The 21,537-nt window shown below is 46.1% G+C and overlaps 1 protein-coding gene across 1 annotated transcript in view; it reads left to right on the plus strand.

Moving 5' to 3' along the window:
• Positions 1–21,537, plus strand: part of EGFLAM (EGF like, fibronectin type III and laminin G domains) — a 145,785-nt gene that overhangs the window by 82,861 nt on the left and 41,387 nt on the right. The window contains exons 8-9 of the mRNA XM_073543962.1: positions 13,308–13,423; positions 19,209–19,581. Coding sequence (XP_073400063.1) covers positions 13,308–13,423; positions 19,209–19,581 — 489 coding nt within the window. The remainder of the gene's footprint in view (positions 1–13,307; positions 13,424–19,208; positions 19,582–21,537) is intronic.

The raw sequence follows: 21,537 nt of genomic DNA on the forward strand, positions 1-21,537 counted from the left end.
GAACCCCATTGAAACCAACGATGAGTCGAACTTTAGAGCTGGAAAAATCTCACTCTCTTTCTCTGTCTTGCTCCCTTCTCCCAGACTTCCCCAGGACTCCGTACATTGCAACGGACTTCCGGGAGAAGTCCATGTTCAGCATTTAACACCAGACTCTAACTGTCCGGTATGAACCCCAAACTTTTTTTCATGACATGGAAAAAAAAACCTCTTGCCAAAATTTTGTTCAAAAATACCTGTAACCAAATTTAAACAATGTATCATTTTCAGATGATAGGTTCCCTTGAAAGTATTTAAAGATGCTTCTTACTGTGTCTAATGATTAACTTTTATTGTAGCCACCTGTCAAATACTTAGGCAGGTTTTGCAGGATTGCTAAGAGACGGGGTGTCGCGGGGTTACCGCGACAGTGTTAAGCCAGAAGACCGCAGTGCAGCGTCTGATTGCTCCTACTCCCACGTTGAAAAGAAGCCCTTCCGCTTCATTTTAAATGTATTTATTTCTTCTGGCAGAACAGGGGTTAATCGGCCATGTTGGACATCCCTGTGCACACAGCTGAGCTCGATTAGCCATTCCTTTTCCCTTTATAATCAGGGCTCTGATACAAATCCTTGTCAGAGCTAGCATTTGCTGCATGGCTTCTAGAGGGAGAGGAGAAGCAGAGTTGGAGGAGTTATCTGTGATTGTTGCTTGGCTTGTATGTGTGGTAATTCCTTATCGTTCTCTATTTTGGTTTATTCCCCTTCCTCCACACCCCGGTGCATTCCTCTGTTATATGTGAGTGAATATTTTGTATGCCTGGAGTTTTCTGTTTGTTGGGTTGTTGTACTGCGGTGCACAGTAGTGCCCCCTCTTCCCTGGGTGGGGGAAGAGAACAGACGGAGTGCTAACTTAGGAGATAAGGTAAGGGTGGCGGCCCCGGCATCTTCACCTTCAGAAGTATCCCAGGGAGTAAGGCGAGCTAGGGTGCCCCCTAGTGTTAGGGTCAGGGAAGGAGCCCCTGGTCCCGGATCACCCGACAGCTGTCTCATGACACGGGGAAGAAAAGTTACTAAAGTAAGGAAGCGAATTCTAGGGTTTCCGGGCATCTCTAGAGGAGTCTTGCTAGGTCGGTAAAAGAGGAGATGTAAAGTAAACATTAGTAACATTTTCTAAAACTATCGATTGTTCTTATAAACTTTTTTTTTTCCACCTTCGCTTGGCAGAGAATTGTGTTCTAATACCAGAATCACCTCTCGGCTGCCTTTAGCTTCCATGTTCTTTAGGGGTTTTTTTTTTTCGCGGGAGATGATTAAATCTCAGGTAGCGGTAATATTTTACAGGCTTGAGAACAAATACAAATCCTTTTCCATGTTCTTCCTCGGAGGATTGCGCTCAGACTTACATTTGGATCACTGGCCATCGCCATTGTCGCCCTTTTGCAATATTAATAGATGGAATTACGCTGCGGAGAACAACAGGCAGACGGGGGAGGGTGACGGGTCACCAAGACTGGAAGCTTCTCTATAAACTCTTCATATTTACCCTACAGATGAGAGAAGTATCCGAATGTGTCGGCGACATATATATATTTTTTCTCTTTTCCTATGACTGTTTTTGCTGTCATTGTTGCGAGCGCTCATTAACCATCGCAGCTGCATTTGCAGACTGTAAACTTGCCGACATTCCTTTGTGGGATTCTGCGGAGAGTTCATTGCCTTGTAAGGATCTTATTGTGCTTTTATGTTGTGTTTTATGGGAGTTTTTAGTTATTTCTGGCTCAGGGTGATCATCTGCGCCTCTTATAATAAATTAAAGACTCTTTCCAGAGACTTTTTTTAAATTTATAAATATATATATATATATATATAAGTTTTATATCTAAAAAGTTTTTATTTTTTACATCGTTTCGTAACGGGACCAGTGATTGGTTACTGCAAATATGTAACAAGTAGACATTGGCCGGAATCTGGTCGGTAGTCCATGGCCACCCGATGGGACCCTCCTACCTGCCGGCATCCCCGACACTACTTCTGATTAGTCATATCCACTTCATGCCACAATGATAATATCATACCGGCCCTAAAAATACTGAAAAGCCCCTTTTGCCCAGTTATGGTGTTTCTATGGAAATGACATAAATGGTAATAATTGGAATACCCAACGAAGGAACGTTGGTTGCTGTTCTATCGTTCGTGTGTAGTTTTTCCGCTGTTTATTAGGCGATTGTTCACGTGCAACAAAGTCTCTTTTAGTGCTTGTCACATCTGTATTGCTAGCTCCGGACGCTTGTGGGCTGTCATGTGGCAGTTTCTACTTCATTGCCTTCGCCTGGTGTACTAATCCGAGCAGACAGAGGAGTGGGCGTAACACAGCGGCCATCAGGTATATCCGCTAAGCCCTATCTGCCTAGGAGGCAACCAAATTTGTCTTTACAAGAAGGAATAAGAACCAAGGCATCGGCGTCCTCGCATCCAGATGTAACTCATTATTCCGCACACTTCGTCCTATTTACACGCCTGGAAGTGGCGGCTCCGACGCGCGTGGCCTCTGATTGTCTGCAAATTAAAATGATACAAAACTTCTTAGATTTACTGATCGGCGAGGCGATAATAACAAGGAGGAAGAGAGAGTTTATCAAAAATGGAGTCCCGGGAGACCCCGCTCGTACGATCTGCTTCCCCCCCTGAGACTGATTCTCATTTCTAGAGAAATAGTAATAGACATTTCTGTGTTTGGGGACACGCACATCTCCCCCACGAGACTTGTTATTCCAGACGCTGGAAGAAAAGAACTTTTTCAATTTTTTTTTTTATTCTAAACTATTTTAAAAGTTTACATTCCGAGTCCAATCCTGTCCTACGAATTCACGATTTTCAGGAATCTGGTGATATGTGATCACTTTATCTGTGGACGCCTTTATTATTTTAATGGTTCAGGGGATGGTATGCTGCAGCCAAAGGAGAATGGGGTCACAAGTGGCAAAAAAAACAAACAACTTTACTACTTGCTTGTCCCCATTCTCCTGAATTGACCCTGCAACAATGTGCCATGACCAAAATCAGCATGCACCCCCAGCTCTAGTTAAAAAAGTTGCACCAAGTTTTAACTTCCTGGAGTGATTTTCCCCTTTTATAGTTCATAAAGAATCAAGTGCTTTCCTCCCTTTCTACAGCCTGAGTGAGCTGCCCTCCCTGATTCTGTAAACGCTTTCTCCATTTCTCCTATCTTATTTGTGGCTGGGGCACAACCATAATGTTTCATTTTTGGGAGCTTAAAAAGAACACAACACAGCAGTAATGCTGCAATTTTGCGACGACTCGGTGTGACTCCCGAGCCTAAATGTTTCTGATCTAATCTATTAAGTAGTTTGCATTCAGTAATTTGGACTTTTTGACACTTTCTATACCAGACAGTTACCATTGAACTCTATTCTGAGTCTGGGGAAAGCGTAACACACTTCATTACAGCTACCTGAATAGTTTCTCCTCCGTAATTCACAATTTCTGTGTAATCACCATTGTTCTCTCATTAATTCCTGTATCGTGGAGTCGCTCGCCGGAGACGTCTCAGGCGCCATTGAGGACGCTTTTTGCCTCTCAATCCATCACAGCGATATGAAAAAGCAGCGTCGTGTTATAAATGCAGGAAACAAATATAAAGGGGAGGGGGCATGATGTCGGCATCGATCAGCCTCTTGGAGAAATCGTTATGTCCTTGTCCAGCACAATGCCTATTATAGCCGCTGTAATTGAATTCACTTCCAATGCTCATTGTATTGATTGAAAAAAAAATCTGAAATGTTTCTCTGTTTATGTATCTCTGAGCCAAATGTACAAGGGGTTTGCCGAAAATGACATTTTTAGCATGTGCAGGAGGCACAATTGCCATGGGACCTGTGGAGAGAGGGAACCAAAAAAACTGCTCATTAAACAGTGATAGCATTTGCCTCCCGCCAGCACCAGGGGGAGTTCGCGCAACAGAGATTTTACACTGAGTTGAATACAAGCTGTATAAATCTGTATGTAGTGAGCTCCTCCTAGTGGTGGCTGTATAAATCTGTATGTAGTGACCTCCCCCTAGTGGTGACTGTATAAATCTGTATGTAGTGAGCTCCCTCTAGTGGTGGCTGTATAAATCTGTATGTAGTGACCTCCCCCTAGTGGTGGCTGTATAAATCTGTATGTAGTGAGCTCCCCCTAGTGGTGGCTGTATAAATCTGTATTTAGTGAGCTCCCTCTAGTGGTGGCTGTATATATCTGTATGTAGTGAGCTCCTCCTAGTGGTGGCTGTATAAATCTGTATGTAGTGAGCTTCCCCTAGTGATGCCTGTATAAATCTGTATGTAGTGAGCTCCCTCTAGTGGTGGCTGTATAAATCTGTATGTAGTGAGCTCCCTCTAGTGGTGACTGTATAAATCTGTATGTAGTGAGCTCCTCCTAGTGGTGGCTGTATAAATCTGTATGTAGTGAGCTCCCCCTAGTGGTGCCTGTATAAATCTGTATGTAGTGAGCTCCTCCTAGTGGTGGCTGAATAAATCTGTAGTGAGCTCCCCCTAGTGGTGGCTGTATAAATCTGTATGTAGTGACCTCCCCCTAGTGGTGGCTGTATAAATCTGTATGTAGTGAGCTCCCCCTAGTGGTGGCTGTATAAATCTGTATTTAGTGAGCTCCCTCTAGTGGTGGCTGTATATATCTGTATGTAGTGAGCTCCTAGTGGTGGCTGTATAAATCTGTATGTAGTGAGCTCCCTCTAGTGGCGGCTGTATAAATCTGTATCTAGTGAGCTCCCTCTAGTGGTGGCTATATAAATCTGTATGTAGTGAGCTCCCTCTAGTGGTGGCTGTATAAATCTGTATGTAGTGAGCTCCCCCTAGTGGTGGCTGTATAAATCTGTATGTAGTGAGCTTCCCCTAGTGGTGCCTGTATAAATCTGTATGTAGTGAGCTCCCTCTAGTGGTGGCTGTATAAATCTGTATGTAGTGAGCTTCCCCTAGTGGTGCCTGTATAAATCTGTATGTAGTGAGCTCCTCGTAGTGGTGGCTGTATAAATCTGTATGTAGTGAGCTTCCCCTAGTGGTGGCGGTATAAATCTGTTTGTAGTGAGCTCCCCCTAGTGGTGGCTGTATAAATCTGTATGTAGTGAGCTTCCCCTAGTGGTGCCTGTATAAATCTGTATGTAGTGAGCTCCCCCTAGTGGTGGCTGTATAAATCTGTATGTATTGAGCTCCCTCTAGTGGTGGCTGTATAAATCTGTATGTAGTGAGCTCCCCCTAGTGGTGGCTGTATAAATCTGTATGTATTGAGCTCCCTCTAGTGGTGGCTGTATAAATCTGTATGTAGTGAGCTCCCCCTAGTGGTGGCTGTATAAATCTGTATGTATTGAGCTCCCTCTAGTGGTGGCTGTATAAATCTGTATGTAGTGAGCTCCCCCTAGTGGTGGCTGTATAAATCTGTATGTATTGAGCTCCCTCTAGTGGTGGCTGTATAAATCTGTATGTAGTGAGCTCCCCCTAGTGATGGATGTATAAATCTGTATGTAGTGAGCTTCCCCTAGTGGTGCCTGTATAAATCTGTATGCAGTGAGCTCCCTCTAGTAGTGGATGTATAAATCTGTATGTAGTGAGCTCCCTCTAGTGGTGGCTGTATAAATCTGTATGTAGTGAGCTCCCCCTAGTGGTGGCTGTATAAATCTGTATGTATTGAGCTCCCTCTAGTGGTGGCTGTATAAATCTGTATGTAGTGAGCTCCCCCTAGTGATGGATGTATAAATCTGTATGTAGTGAGCTTCCCCTAGTGGTGCCTGTATAAATCTGTGTGCAGTGAGCTCCCTCTAGTAGTGGATGTATAAATCTGTATGTAGTGAGCTCCCCCTACTGGTGACTGTATAAATCTGTATGTAGTGAACTCTTATTATAAAAATACAAAACTTACAATCAATAAATAGCAAAAATCAAACCCCAGCCAAAGCAACCATCTCAGTCCAGCATTACCCCCCAGTCCAAAGCAAAGTTCGAGTCCAGCATAACTGCCCCCAGCCAAAGCAACCCCCCCAAAACAAACAAAAATCAAACTCTGTCTTCTTCTTTCTCAGAGGAGCGTCCTCCATCATCTTTCTCTCTTATGCTGTTTTCTTTCCGTTACTCGTCTTTTCACTTTTTGACTTTTGATTCCTCCAGATCTCCTCCTCCCCAGGTTACCTCACCCAAGGAGAGAAGACACATTCTATTAATACACGCGCACATACACACTTTACACCAAACCTGACAAAGAAGACTTCTGGTCCATCGCCCAAAAAGAAACATAAAAGCCACCTGGCTCAAAACACATCTATCTAAACCACACAATTTTTTTTTTCCCTTTTTATATATATATTTATTCATTTATTTATTTATTTTACACAGCAAATACAACTATAACAAACTCACCACCAACCCTCTCCAACCACTAAAAACCCCACACAATACAAAAATCAGCTCACTGAGGAACTCATGACCTCCTGCTTACAAGACAGGTGCATTAACCCTGTAAGCCACAGGATCATCACCCTACAATACAATGCTACATCACTCTCTATATTACGACACTTACCCACAGCCAGGATTGGTGCCTGTAAGCCCTATATCAGTATTTCACTTCTGCAAAACAAAAATCTGATAGTGAAAAGCCGCCAGCCCGCCACCAGGAAACCGGCGATGACTGGCTTCTATCCTAACAATCCTTACTCTACCAGCTGTCCCTACCTGTTTATCTACCTACCTTTCCCTGTCTCTCCCTCCCTGCCCCTACTGCCCTACCTAACTCACCACAAGCCTTCCTAACTGTCCCTCGGCTGTCCCTGTCCTGCCCCTAACTATCTACCTGTCCCTACCACTTACCTGCTTATCTAAGCCCTAGGGTACATTAAATGAGAACCCTCTCCAGAGAAGAGAGGCCCTCGCTGCACCCAGCCTGTCATACTCCAGAGAGCGCACCTTCACCAGGCCACCCAGAATGCTCCTAACAACCTCGTCCCAGGGGAGGATTTTCTGCTGAGTTGCCACTAAGCACCGTGCGTTCCACGTGTAAAACCTGACGACTAAACTGAGGAAAAATAAAGTGCCCCGATCTCGGTCACCCAGGGATCTGAATGCCCCATACGCCCACTCCACATAGGAAAGGTGTGCCAGCCTATGGAAGCACACACCCTGTTGTAAGGACAGAGTAGCTAAAGGACAGAGGCCGGAGTCCGTACACTCCAGGAGGGGTATCTATGGTGCCGTGGTCGGTGGTCCACTCTGGTGGGGGTGGTGGTAGCTCTTCCTTAGGCGTGGTGGAGTGCACAGGATGCACTGGACGAGGTGGGGCTGCGTGGGGCTCCCTCCGAATCCTGGAGGGACAGCCAGACTTCAAATGTCCAGGTTGCCCACACACATAACACCTCCTCTCTGTGATACCCCCAGGTCGTGGTCGGAACTGTTGGGGCCTAGGATTGTGAGGCGTGATAGTCATCGGCTTGCGACTAGGTGGAAGGGCAGATATAATCTGAGGGGGACGGGGCGCGGGAGCAGGCCGTGGTTCATTGTCCAGAAGCCTCCTCCATTGCGGTCGGATAGTAAGGGCTTCATCGGCCAGGGCTGCAGCTCTATCCACGGTACACGGCGTGCGCTCCCGGACCCATTCCCGTACCTCTGCGGGGCACTTGGTAAGAAATTGTTCTATAAGGAAGGCCTGTATAACATCTTCCACAGTAAAGGCGTTTTCCGCTTCCAGCCATCTCCGACATGCCTCGGACATCTTATGTGCATACATCCTAAACGATCCCCCCATGGTGCATGGGAGGTCTCGGAACTTGGCCCTATATGAGTCTGGGGTGATAGCATGGTAATCCAGGATAGTCCGCTTTACAATGTTATTATCCCGATTCCGCTGTGCATCAATGGTTCGGTAAGCCTCCGCCATGCTTCTGTTCTCGGGAGCCCCACTAACAAACGCATCCAGCTAGAGTGGGGCACCTCCATCACAGCACACTGCTGCTCAAAGTCTTTGAAGAACCCCTCCACATCTCCAGAAGCCTCATCAAATGGCTTAAACTCTGTCCGGGTGTTCCGTACAGGCTCCCGGATTGTTGGGGTTACACTCCACATGGCGTTACTCCCTTTTTCAAGCTACATTGCTTCCTGTCTCCGCTGTGCCCGGCGGGCAGCCTCCTCCTTGTACTCCTGAGAGACGCCGGGGCCCAGAACCGCCATCTCTTCTTCATACCACACCAACCACTGGCTTTTCTGGATGGGGATCCCTGTCTCCAGAGCTCGTCCTTCAGACATCTGGGAGGAGGTGGCTGGGCTAGCGCCCACCAGCAGGTCAATTAAGGAATCTTTAGTCAGTCCCTGGTAGTTCAGGCCCAGGTCTCTGGCTCTCTCCTGTAAACTGGATACAGTCCAATTTCTGTTCTCACTCTGGGTGGTTCTCCATTGGGTTACGCTCTGTTGATCCCACCGCTGCCACCAGTTGTCACGGGGTCCTTCTCTGGTATCACACAATCAACAGAGCAAGCGAAGAGTGAACAATTTCAAGACCTTTATTTAGGCAAAAATACGAAAGGTCCATATTCAGTCCACCACACAAAGGATAAGATAGTCCAGAGTCTGAATACAGTCCAGTAGCAGGACAACATGTCCAGGAAGATGAGATTCCAAAACTCTAGCACCAGAGGATAAAATGGGTCCTTCTCTCTGGGGTGCAGTCTTCACGAAGCTCTCCACACAGGAACTGACTTGTCCACCTCCTCTCTTCCCCACCCCCTTCCTTGTGTACAGCTCCTGTCCTCCCCAGCCCCCTCCTTATGTCCAGGGGTAGTCTGACAGGTGGAGGAGGCAAAGGAGCCTTAGGGATTAAGGAACTGCAGGGGGTCATCAAGAGACAGATACAGTCAGGCTATAGACATACCAGGCAACAAGAAAAACACTATGAAGATCAGTGAAATAGAAATATACACAAAATGATATCCACATAGCTTATCACACCATCACAACCTCTCCCCCACCGTAATAAGTGAGCACGCCGTGAGGTCTACATAGACCTGTGGCCTGCTCACTTTAGTCCACATTCCTCAGTCATTTATAGTTCCTTGTACAGTGGCAGGGGTAGGTCGGCCTGGGGAGCCTATGGTTCTTCTTGTCGAGACAGACCATCAGCATTCTGGTGTTGGCTTCCCCGCTTGTATTGGATGGAGAAGCTGTAGGGTTGTAAGGACAAGCTCCACCACAGCAATCTTCCATTGTCCCCTGATACGCGGTTCAGCCATGTGAGGGGGTTGTGGTCTGTAACAATTGTAAAGTCTCAGCCATACAAGTATGGCTGCAATTTTTTTAGCGCCCATACAATGGCAAGGCACTCCTTTTCAATAGTGGCATAGGCAACTTCCCGATCCAGTAGTTTCCGACTGGCAAAAGCAACAGGATGTTCTTCTCCGGCGGCGTTCACTTGGCTAAGTACTGCCCCAATCCCAAAGGTGGATGCATCTGTCTGCACGAGGAACCTGCGTTTATAATCCGGGGCAGCCAAGACAGGAGCAGTGACGAGGGCAGTCTTTAACGCTGAAAAGGCATCCTCGCATGCCGGCGTCCACGTCACATTCCTAGGCATGTTCTTGCGGATCAGGTCGGTTAGGGGCTTGGCCAAGGTGCTGAAGTTAGAAACAAATTTGCGATAGTAACCAGCAGTTCCTAAAAACGCAAGTACCTGCTTTTTTGTCTGGGGTCTACACCAGTTGCTAATGGCTTCCACCTTGGCAGGCTCAGGCCTTAGTGTCCCACCCCCTACTCTATGCCCGAGGTACTGCACCTCAGCCATCCCTATTTGGCACTTAGCAGGGCGAACCCCTTTCTTTTGGCTGTTTCCCTCCATCCTCCTCAAAACTTTCATATTGGGAGGCATCTGAGAGATCAGCCACCTCCTCATTCTCCATCCATCTGATCTCCTCATTCACTGTTTAATCCCCCGGGTCCTAAGTGACATGGGCTGTCACCTCGGAGGAGGGAGCAGCCATCACCCCAGTTTCCCGAGGCTCCTCCTGTCCCCTGCCCTCTTGACGCCCCTAGACCTGCCATTCCTCATCGGCCCCTCAGCTCCTCCCCCGCTGCCACCTCCAACCTCTGCAGAGGTTGCACCGCCAAGAACTTCCTCACAGCTCCCCTCTGCCCGGCCGGCCATGGCATTAGAGAAGGAACAAGGGCAGCGGCTGAATGGGTGACCTAGATCACCACACAGGTGACATCGAATGACACCACAAGATGCGGCGAGGTGACCCACCTCGCCACACAAGGCACATTTCTGCACCTTGCAGCCCGCGCTGAAGTGGCGAAGATCACCGCACCTTCGGCTGCCACTGATAGAAGACTAGAATCCGATCCCTTCCCAGGAAAGCCGAGGAAGGGATGTGGGTGACAGTGCCCCCTGAACGCTTCAACTTTACCATGAAGGTCCAGCCTCCTGACCAGATGCCAAAATCGTCCCGGTTCTTCTTAGGGACCTCCACAACCTCGCCGTACCGGCTCAACCTGGTCATTATGTCGATGCCAGAAAGAGACTCATTACATGTTAAAATGGTCACTTTCTTCGGCCCACTTTGGCGAGAAATTGCCTCCACGTCAAACCCTCGCCAGCCGGGCTCCTCCTTTACCAGCTCATAATTCGACCAAAAGAGCTCCAAGCCCCCCGGACGAACAAAGCTGATATCAAAGGTGGAGGTCCCAAAAGGATGCATCAGAGCAAAGATGTCAATAGCCCTGAAGTCCATCTTCATGAGGAGCTTCACCACATTTGTCCTGGATGCAGAGGCGTATCTAGGCTTTCTGGCACCCGGGGCAAGAATTTGGTTCGGCGCCCCCCCCCCCCCCAGTACATATGCGACTTGCACAGTTAGTCATGTACCCACGAGCCGCTCTCCCTAATGCTCTCAATGTTCAGTAAAAAACTGAAAGCAGGATGAGCTGCTCGTTGTCACAGGACCATAAGTATGAAAATCGCATATGAGTGAAGTGTCCATGTGATGACTGCTGGAACCTGCAGAGCTGAATCCTGACATTGCAGCTTCTGAATTCTCACAGCGCATGCACTGCACACATTTAGGATTCTCCCTTGCCGATGTACAGTCATGTCAGCACAAGTATGTGATTTATATACTTCTGGCCACATTCCGTCAGCATGTGACCGCATATGTAAATTACCGGCACGAGAGAATCCTTACAGAGTTCAGTGAGCACTGTGAGAATTCATAAGTCTGCAGTCACATAGAATGACTGTAGACTCAGCACAAACCTGGAGAACCCCTTTAATGTTCCTAACAAATAAAAACATGAGAATTAGTCAGTATCACAAATAACATTTACATCCAGGTACCTTATAGATGACGTCGTCTCTGGAGTCGGTCTCCTTTTCTTCTTCTTGTCCAGACCCCATGATGAGTTTTCTCATCCACAGCCGTCTATCTTCTCCGGTCTTCTGCAGCAAATCTCCACATGATCCCCTTAAAGATAGAAGTGTCATTATAATGCTCCTAAATAAAAATGCAATATACTGTCGCCTCACACTATTCCCCTCCCTCCTCATACTGTCTCCTCTGACATCCCACCTGTTCACCATACTGTCTCCTCATATATTTACCCCCTCACTCTCTGTACTGTCTGCTCACACATATCCCTGACTCCCCATACTGTGTCTGCACATCCCATCACCCTCACTCCCCATACTGTGTCCACATACATTCACCCGTTCGCACCCCTTACTTGTCTGCACCCATCCCCCATAATGTTTCCTCATACATACTCTTCATTTTGTGTCCTCAAATCTCCCCACACACATTAAATACCATCCCCAATCCCCCACACACATTAAGTACCCCCCATCCCCACTCCAAATTCCCCCACGCACATTAAATCCCCCACCCTCACTCCAAATCCCTCACACACATTAAATACCCCCCATCCCCACTCCAAATCCCCCTACACATCAAGTATCCCCCATCCCCACTCAATAACCCCTCGTCCCTACTCCCAAATCCCCCCACACATTATGTACCCCCAATCCAAATCCCCCCACACATGTACCCCCACTCCAAATCCCCCCATACATTAACCCCCATCCCCACTCATTAACCCCATCGTCACTCATTAACCCCTCCTCTCATTAACCCCCATCCCCACTCATTAACCCCCCACACATTAACCCCCATTCCCACTCATTAACGCCCACACATAAACCCCCATCCCCACTCATTAACCCCCCAGACATTAACCCCCTTTTTCACTCATTAACCCCCCACACTCATTAACCCCCATCTCCACTCATTAACCCCCCACTTATTAACCCCCCACTTATTAACCCCCATCCCTACATTAACCCCCACACATTAACCCCCATCTCCACTCATTAACCCCCACACTCATTAACCCGATTTCCATTCATTAACCCCCCACTCATTAACCCCCATCCCCACACATTAATCCCCATCCCCATAGTAACCCCCTTCCCCACACATTAACCCCCATCCCCACTCATTAACCCCCATCCCCACTCATTAACCCCCATCCCCACACATTAACCCCCACCCCACATTAACCCCCATCCCCACATTAACCCCCATCCCCACACATTAACCCCTACATATTAACCCCCCACTCATTAACCCCCATCCCCACACATTAACCCCCATCTCCACTCATTAACCCCCACACATTAATCCCCATCTCCACTCATTAACCCCCATCTCCACTCATTACCCCCCCACTCACTAACCCCCATCCCCACATTAACCCCCATCTCCACTCATTAACCCCCCCATCTCCCATCTTCGGTGGTTCTTCAGCTCCACAGAGGAGCACACTTACCACCAGCGTTTGGTATCTGTATGTAGTGAGCTCCCCCTAGTGGTGACTGTATAAATCTGTATGTAGTGAGCTCCCTCTAGTGATGGCTGTATAAATCTGTATATAGTGCGCTCCCCCTAGTGGTGGCTCTATAAATCTGTATGTAGTGAGCTCCCCCTAGTGGTGACTGTATAAATCTGTATGTAGTGAGCTCCCTCTAGTGGTGGCTGTATAAATCTGTGTGAAGTGGTCTCCCTTTAGCATTTTCTACTCTGCCATTTTTATGTTTCGTTTTTTTTATAGCACTAGTACAATTTCCAGCAATCCCCATCGTGTTTTGCCAGATATTTAGCGCAGTGGTTGAACATGAAAGTGAAGTCAGTTCTAATTGTCTACATACATTAGCCTCTCTGCTTCTTTATACTTTGTGCTCTCTACAGATCATTAGAGTAGTTTTTCATCTTTGTCTCTTCCATTGCAGGGAGCGATGAGCTGGGATCCGGAGGATACGTGGACGGATACATTACAGAGCCCAGGATCATTGATGATGATGGATACAACATTGATGACTCAGATTACGATATCTATATCGATGATGTAAGTTTATGGCAAATTATTCTTATGATTTGTTTTATTACTATGTGACCAGTTGAAAATTTAAAGGGGTTTTCTGGGATGCAAAACCATTATCTAAGGAATCCTCTGTTGATCCCCATCTTTACCTTTCTACTGTGTAAACGCTTTTAAAGGGAATGTCAGCCTAACAGCTAGTGATAGAGCCAAATGTATGTCTTCAATCTCTCAGCCCTGCAATCAAAAAAATAATTAGTATCTGTATCCGGTATGGCAGTCTTCCACCACTCCTGTCCTGAAAGCCAACCGACAGGTCATGTTTCAGGGTTTCCTTAGTATTACACAGGAACACTACTGTACAGCCACACAACTTGGGCAAATGAATCTATCCAAAGCCTGTCACTACATACAGGTATCTGCAGACACCACTAGGAGGAGCTCACTACATACAGATTTATACAGTCACCACTAGGGGGAGCTCACTACATACAGTTTATACAGCCACCACTAGGGGGAGCTCACTACATACAGTTTATACAGCCACCACTAGGGGGCGCTTACTACATACAGATTTTACAGTCACCACTAGAGGGAGCTTACTACATGCAGATTTATAAAGTCACCACTAGAGGGAGCTCACTACATACAGATTTATAAAGTCACCAATAGAGGGAGCTCACTACATACAGATTTATACAGTCACCACTAGGGGGAGCTCACTACATACAGATTTATACAGTCACCACTAGAGGGAGTTCACTACATACAGATTTATACAGCAACCACTAGGAGGCTCTCACTACATAAAGATTAAAACAGCCACCACTAGGGGGGGCTCACTGCATACAGATTTATACAGCCACCACTAGGGGGGGCTCACTACATGCAGATTTATACAGCCACCACAAGAGGGAGCTCACTACATACAGTTTATACAGCCACCACTAGGGGGAGCTCACTACATGCAGATTTATACAGCCACCACAAGAGGGAGTTCACTACATACAGTTTATACAGTCACCACTAGAGGGAGCTCACTACATGCAGATTTATACAGCCACCACAAGAGGGAGCTCACTACATACAGTTTATACAGTCAACACTAGAGGGAGCTCACTACATAGATTTATACAGCCACCACAAGAGGGAGCGCACAACATACAGATTTATACAGCCACCACTAGGGGGAGCTCACTACATACAGATTTATACAGCCACCACTAGGGGGAGCTCACTACATACAGATTTATACAGCCACCACTAGGGGGAGCTCACTACATACAGATTTATACAGCCACCACTAGAGAGAGCTCACTACATACAGATTTATACAGCCACCACTAGAGGGAGCTCACTACATACAGATTTATACATCCACCGCTAGAGGGAGATCACTACATACAGATTTATAAAGTCACCACTAGGGGGAGCTCACTACATACAGATTTATACAGCCACCACTAGGGGGAGCTCACTACATACAGATTTATACAGCGACCACTAGGGGGAGCTCACTACATACAGATTTATACAGCCACCACTAGGGGGAGCTCACTACATACAGTTTATACAGTCACCACTAGAGGGAGCTCACTACATACAGTTTATACAGCCACCACTAGAGGGAGATCACTACATACAGTTTATACAGTCACCACTAGAGTGAGCTCACTACCTGCAGATTTATACAGCCACCACAAGAGGGAGCTCACTACATACAGTTTATACAGTCACCACTAGAGGGAGCTCACTACATACAGTTTATACAGCCACCACTAGGGGGAGCTCACTACATACAGTTATCTATAGCCACCACTAGGATGAGCTCACTACATAGATTTATACATCCACCGCTATAGGGAGCTCGCTACATACAGATTTATAAAGTCACCACTAGGGGGAGCTCACTACATACAGATTTATACAGCCACCACTAGGGGGAGCTCACTACATACATATTTATACAGCCACCACTAGAGGGAACTCACTACATACAGATTTATACAGCCACCACTAGGGGGAGCTCACTACATACAGATTTATACAGCCACCACTAGAGAGAGCTCACTACATATAGATTTATACAGCCACCACTATAGGGAGCTCACTACATACAGATTTATACAGCCACCACTAGAGGGAGCTCACTATATACAGATTTATACAACCATCACTAGAGGGAGCTCACTACATACAGATTTATACAGCCACCACTAGGAGGAACTCACTACATACAGGTTTATAGTCACCACTAGGAGGAACTCACTACATACAGATTTACAAAGCTATGAGGGATAGCTAATACTAGAGAAGAGAGAGAGAGGATTCAAAAAGATTTAAATAAACTGGAGAAGTGGGCAGCAACAGAATGGTTTTTAACAGGGAGAAATGCAAAGTACTACATCTGGGCAATAAAAATGAAAAAAGCATATATAGAATGGGAGGAATAGGGCTAAGTGACAGCACATGTGAAAAAGACTTGGGTATACTAATAGATCACAGACTGAATATGAGTCAACAGTGTGATGCAGCAGCAAAAAAGGCAAATGCAATTCTAGGATGTATTAACAGAAGCATACAGTCTAGATCACGTGAAGTCATTATTTCCCTCTACTCCTCTTTGGTCAGACCTCATCTAGAATATTGTGTCCAGTTTTGGGCACCACATTTTAAAAAAGACATCAACAAACTGGAGCAAGTTCAGAAAAGAGCGACCAGAATGGTGACCGGTCTGCAAACCCTGTCTTATGAGGAAAGGTTGCAGGATTTGGGAATGTTTAGTTTGCAAAAGAGAAGACTGAGAGGAGACTTAATAGCTGTCTACAAATATCTAAAGGGCTGTCACATTGTAGAAGGATCAACTTTATTCTCATTTGCCCAAGGAAAGACTAGAAGCAATGGGATGAAACTGAATGGGAGGAGACACAGATTAGATATTAGAAAAAACTTTTTGACAGAGTGATCAATGAGTGGAACAGGCTGCCACAAGAAGTGGTGAGTTCTCCTTCAATGGAAGTCTTCAAACAGAGGCTGGACAGACATCTGACTGGGATGATTTAGCGAATCCTGCTTTGAGCAGGGGGTTGGACCAGATGGCCCAGGAGGTCCCTTCCAACTCTACGATTCTATGATTCTATGATTATACAGTAACCACTAGGGGGAGCTCACTACATACAGATTTATACAGCCATCACTAGAGGGAGCTTACTACATACAGATTTATACAGCCACCACTAGGGGGAGATCACTACATATAGATTTATACAGTCACCACTAGGAGGAGCTCACTACACACAGATTTATACAGCCACCACTAGGGGGAGATCACTACCTACAGATTTATACAGTCACCACTAGAGGGAGCTCACTATATACAGTTTATACAGCCACCACTAGGGGGAGCTCACTACATACAGTTATCTATAGCCACCACTAGGATGAGCTCACTACATAGATTTATACATCCACCGCTAGGGGGAGATCACTACCTACAGATTTATACAGCCACCACTAGAGGGAGCTCACTACATACAGATTTATACAGCCACCACTAGGGGGAGCTCACTACATACAGATTTATACAGCCATCACTAGAGGGAGCTCACTACATACAGATTTATACAGCCACCACTAGGAGGAACTCACTACATACAGATTTATAGTCACCACTAGGAGGAACTCACTACATACAGATTTATACAGTAACCACTAGGGGGAGCTCACTACATACAGATTTATACAGCCACCACTAGGAGGAACTCACTACATACAGATTTATACAGTAACCACTAGGGGGAGCTCACTACATATAGATTTATACAGCCATCACTAGAGGGAGCTCACTACATACAGATTTATACAGCCATCACTGGAGGGAGCTCACTACATACAGATTTATACAGTCACCACTAGGAGGAGCTCACTACACACAGATTTATACAGCCACCAGTAGGGGGAGCTCACTACACACAGATTTATACAGTCACCACTAGAGAGAGCTCACTACACACAGATTTATACAGTCACCACTAGAGTGAGATCACTACCTATAGATTTATACAGCCACCACTAGAGGGAGATCACTACCTACAGATTTATACAGCCACCACTAGGGGGAGCTCACTACATACAGATTTATACAGCCACCACTAGAGGGAGCTCACTACATACAGATTTATACATCCACCGCTAGAGGGAGATCACTACATACAGATTTATAAAGTCACCACTAGTAAAGTCACCGCCACTAGTAAAGCCACAGCTACTAGTAAAGTCACCGCCACTAGTAAAACCACCGCCACTAGTAAAACCACCGCCACTAGTAAAACCACTGCCACTAGTAAAGTCACCGCCACTAGTAAAACCACAGCTACTAGTAAAGTCACCGCCACTAGTAAAGTCACCGCCACTAGTAAAGTCACCGCCACTAGTAAAACCACCACAACTAGTAAAGTCACCACAACTAGTAAAGTCACCGCCACTGGTAAAGTCACTGCCACTAGTAAAACCACAGCTACTAGTAAAGCCACCACCACTAGTAAAGTCACCACCACTAGTAAAGTCACCGCAACTAGTAAAGTCACTGCCACTAGTAAAACCACAGCTACTAGTAAAGCCACCACCACTAGTAAAGTCACCGCCACTAGTAAAGTCACCGCCACTAGTAAAGTCACCGCCACTAGTAAAACCACCACTACTAGTAAAGTCACCACAACTAGTAAAGTCACTGCCACTCGTAAAACCACAGCTACTAGTAAACCCACAGCTACTAGTAAAGTCGCCACAACTAATAAAGCCACTATAACAAGTAAAGCCACTACTTGTAAAGCCACCGCCGCTAGTAAAGACACCGCCGCTAGTAAAGACACTGCCACTAGTAAAGACACTGCCACCAGTAAAGTCACCACAACTAGTAAAGCCATCTCCACTAGTAAAGACACAGCCACTAGTAAAGTCACAACTAGTAAAGCCATCTCCACTAGTAAAGACACTGCCACTAGTAAAGTCACCACAACTAGTAAAGCCATCTCCACTAGTAAAGACACAGCCACTAGTAAAGTCACCACTAGTAAAGCCATCCCCACTAGTAAAGACACTGCCACTAGTAAAGTCACAACTAGTAAAGCCATCTCCACTAGTAAAGACACTGCCACTAGTAAAGTCACCACAACTAGTAAAGCCACCACCTCTAGTAAAGTCTCCACAACTAGTAAAGCCATCACCTCTAGTAAAGTCACCATGACTGACAAAGACGGATCAGCCAGCTGGAGTTTGATATGTCCAGGTGTTTGTTCTCTGGTAAGATCAGTCACCCCTAGAGGGATCTGGCAGCGGCTTGCTCCTCTCTCCTAGTGAAGGACGCTCTCATGCCCAGATGCTTTTGTTTGGAGGATTAGCTCTTCCACAATCACGCTTCTAAACTGTAGATGACAAATGAGATCTCCACCGGAAGGAAGAAACCTTCTCAGATCATCCTGACCCCGAAACAGCTGCCTGAGCATGGACTCCTCTTCCTTCGGGCCAGTATCATATTGTTGTCTTCCTTCTGGAGGAGAGATCATTTTCATCAGTTTATTTAATTGGAGCGTTGCCTGAGAATAGGCCTCCATATACTTCAGGATCTGTTTAGTGAGAAGACTCTGGACAGAAGCGTGTGAGATGTTGCAATGCTCGGTGATGGGGCTTCAGTCCTCCCTGGGTGGTCTATGACCCGTGACTTGCCCTGCATGTCGGCTCCTTACCTCCAGTTATGGGGACTTTGCTCTTTCTATTTAGTGATCTCTTAGGTTTTTTGTTAATGTCTCTGTAGGTCAAACCGCTCTCACGCATCCGAGGAGGAAACAAGAAGTTTATGATAGAAACTAAGATGACCCCAGGGACCTACACGAAGATAGTCCCTTTGAAAACGACCACGACAGCTGCCCCCGTAACATCTGTATCTGTGGCAAAACCAACAGCAAGTCCTCCAGCTACGACCACCACTGGTAAAGCCACCACCACTGGTAAAGCCACCACCACTCGGCCACCTAGGAAAAAAGTCATGGTTTCTCCTCCTCGGCTCTTTGACCTGACCTGTGAGGAGACCGTTTGTCCAGCCGATAGCTTCTGTCTTAATGATTATGACCGCGGGGGCTCACAATGCCACTGTAACCTCGGGAAAGGAGGAGACACATGTGCACATGGTAGGTTCATAACTTTACTGATCCTTTCCTCTACTTTATCTGGACTTTCTTGCTTTCTTCTCCCATTATATATAAAGCTGCTTCTTTCCTGTGATCGGACAGCAATGCATTATGGGATCTGTTATGTGGTGTGAGGCAGTGACCGGTGTCACAGGTAGGGGTCGCTGTGTGTTCCGCCAGGATGCGCACGGAGGTGTATGGAGGCCATGAGAGGGCAGTGCAGTTACAGGCGTAGCAACAAAATGGTAGTGGTGCAGTCTGTTTCATTCCCGACCCGGGTTTTCCATGTGGCCTACGGCCACAGATTCCAGTTAAGAACCCTGCAGTAAAAGTTTTGGGTAAGTCAGGGTCAGAGTTAGTTTGGTCTAGCAATTGTGCAGAGCAGAAGGCCCTTCAGAGGCAACACAGGCAAGCGGAGCCAAACAGCCAAGGGCTGTGAAAGGCCTGGCACCCACAGCGTACAAGGCGGTGCAGTCGCCCACGGCAATAGTCTCGAAGTTGTACTGTCATGTACCCTGCTGTGAACCGGAGGTAGACTGTCCTGTGCTCGGCTGCGCTCCGGAGGTGGACTAGCGTGTTTATCGACTGCAATCTGGAGGATATGTTTCCCGACTGCGATCCGGAGGATATTGTGTACTGAGCTGTCCTGTCAGTTGAGCATTAAAGAGACTTTTGTTTTGAACTTTGCTGGGTCACTGCCTCATCACTGCTCAGTGTGGATGTCTCTGCACTTCAGTGGTCACAGTATGTTGGTATTTTTCAAGAACTGTATGGCGCTATGTACATCGTGTTTCATTTCCACTTTAAAAAAAAATATATATTTTTGCACTGTATGTCGGTATTTCAAATATGAGGCACTGCCACTTTAAGCATTTTATAGGATATTATTTTTGCACTGTATGGCGGTATTTCAAATATGAGGCACTGCCACTTTAAGCATTTTATAGGATATTATTTTTGCACTGTATGGCGGTATTTACATTTTCAGTCACTGCTCATTTTTTGCCATGTATGATAGTGATGTGTAACATCGCTGTTTAGTCAGCTATGTGGCAGCGTTATCTGGCCGTTGTATGGCACTATGACAGGATTTTCCAGCTTTATTCTGGAGCGCTGGGTCGTGTCTGATATTGCCACTTGACCCCATTTAATCACGTGCAGTTAGATTGACCTGCCGTGCGCTCCTAGTTTAATCAATGTGGGTATGCTCTCTCCCACCACCCCGGGGCGCGTTGTATGTGTGATGCTTGCACATGACCTTCCCCAGGGGCATCGGCTGCATTTCCTAGTCAATAATGAAATAATGATGAAAAGTATTGTGCTTATATAATGGAGAGTAACTGTGCCGCCATAAAATGCTGACCATGTAACATCAGTCATATAACTTTTTCTGCCTCCTGAAAGGCAAATTTAATCAGTTTCAATCACCAGTCAGGAGGGAATGTGGCATTTTTGAAGGTAGTAACTTATGGTTTTCTTTTCGACACATAATTAATACACCTATACCATACACATAAATAAAACCACTCTCCCATACACAATAATTGTACTGCCTTACAATGCAAACTGGTATTTCTATACTGTACACAGAAAAAACATTGCTGCACCAAACACTTAAATAGTGCTGCCATACCATACACTTAAATACTTAAATACTACTGCTATACGATACAATAATTGCTGTTATACTGTGCACAGAAATTGCATTGTCACACCAAGTACAACTATGCCATAAACAATAATTGTTCTTCTATATAGTACACATAATTAATACTGTTGGTCTGTACACAGGAAAAATACTGATAAATCGTACACTTAAATAGTACTACTATGCCATACTCAATATTGGCACAACTGAACTGCACACATAATTGTCATTACTATACTATACACAGAAATAACACTGCTGTAACTTACATTTAAATTGTACCCCTAACCCATGCACAATAATTGTAC

Source organism: Dendrobates tinctorius, unplaced genomic scaffold (genome assembly GCF_039654945.1).
Source record: "Dendrobates tinctorius isolate UK_male_01 unplaced genomic scaffold, ASM3965494v1 ptg000135l, whole genome shotgun sequence".
Classification (NCBI taxonomy): Eukaryota; Metazoa; Chordata; class Amphibia; order Anura; family Dendrobatidae; genus Dendrobates; species Dendrobates tinctorius.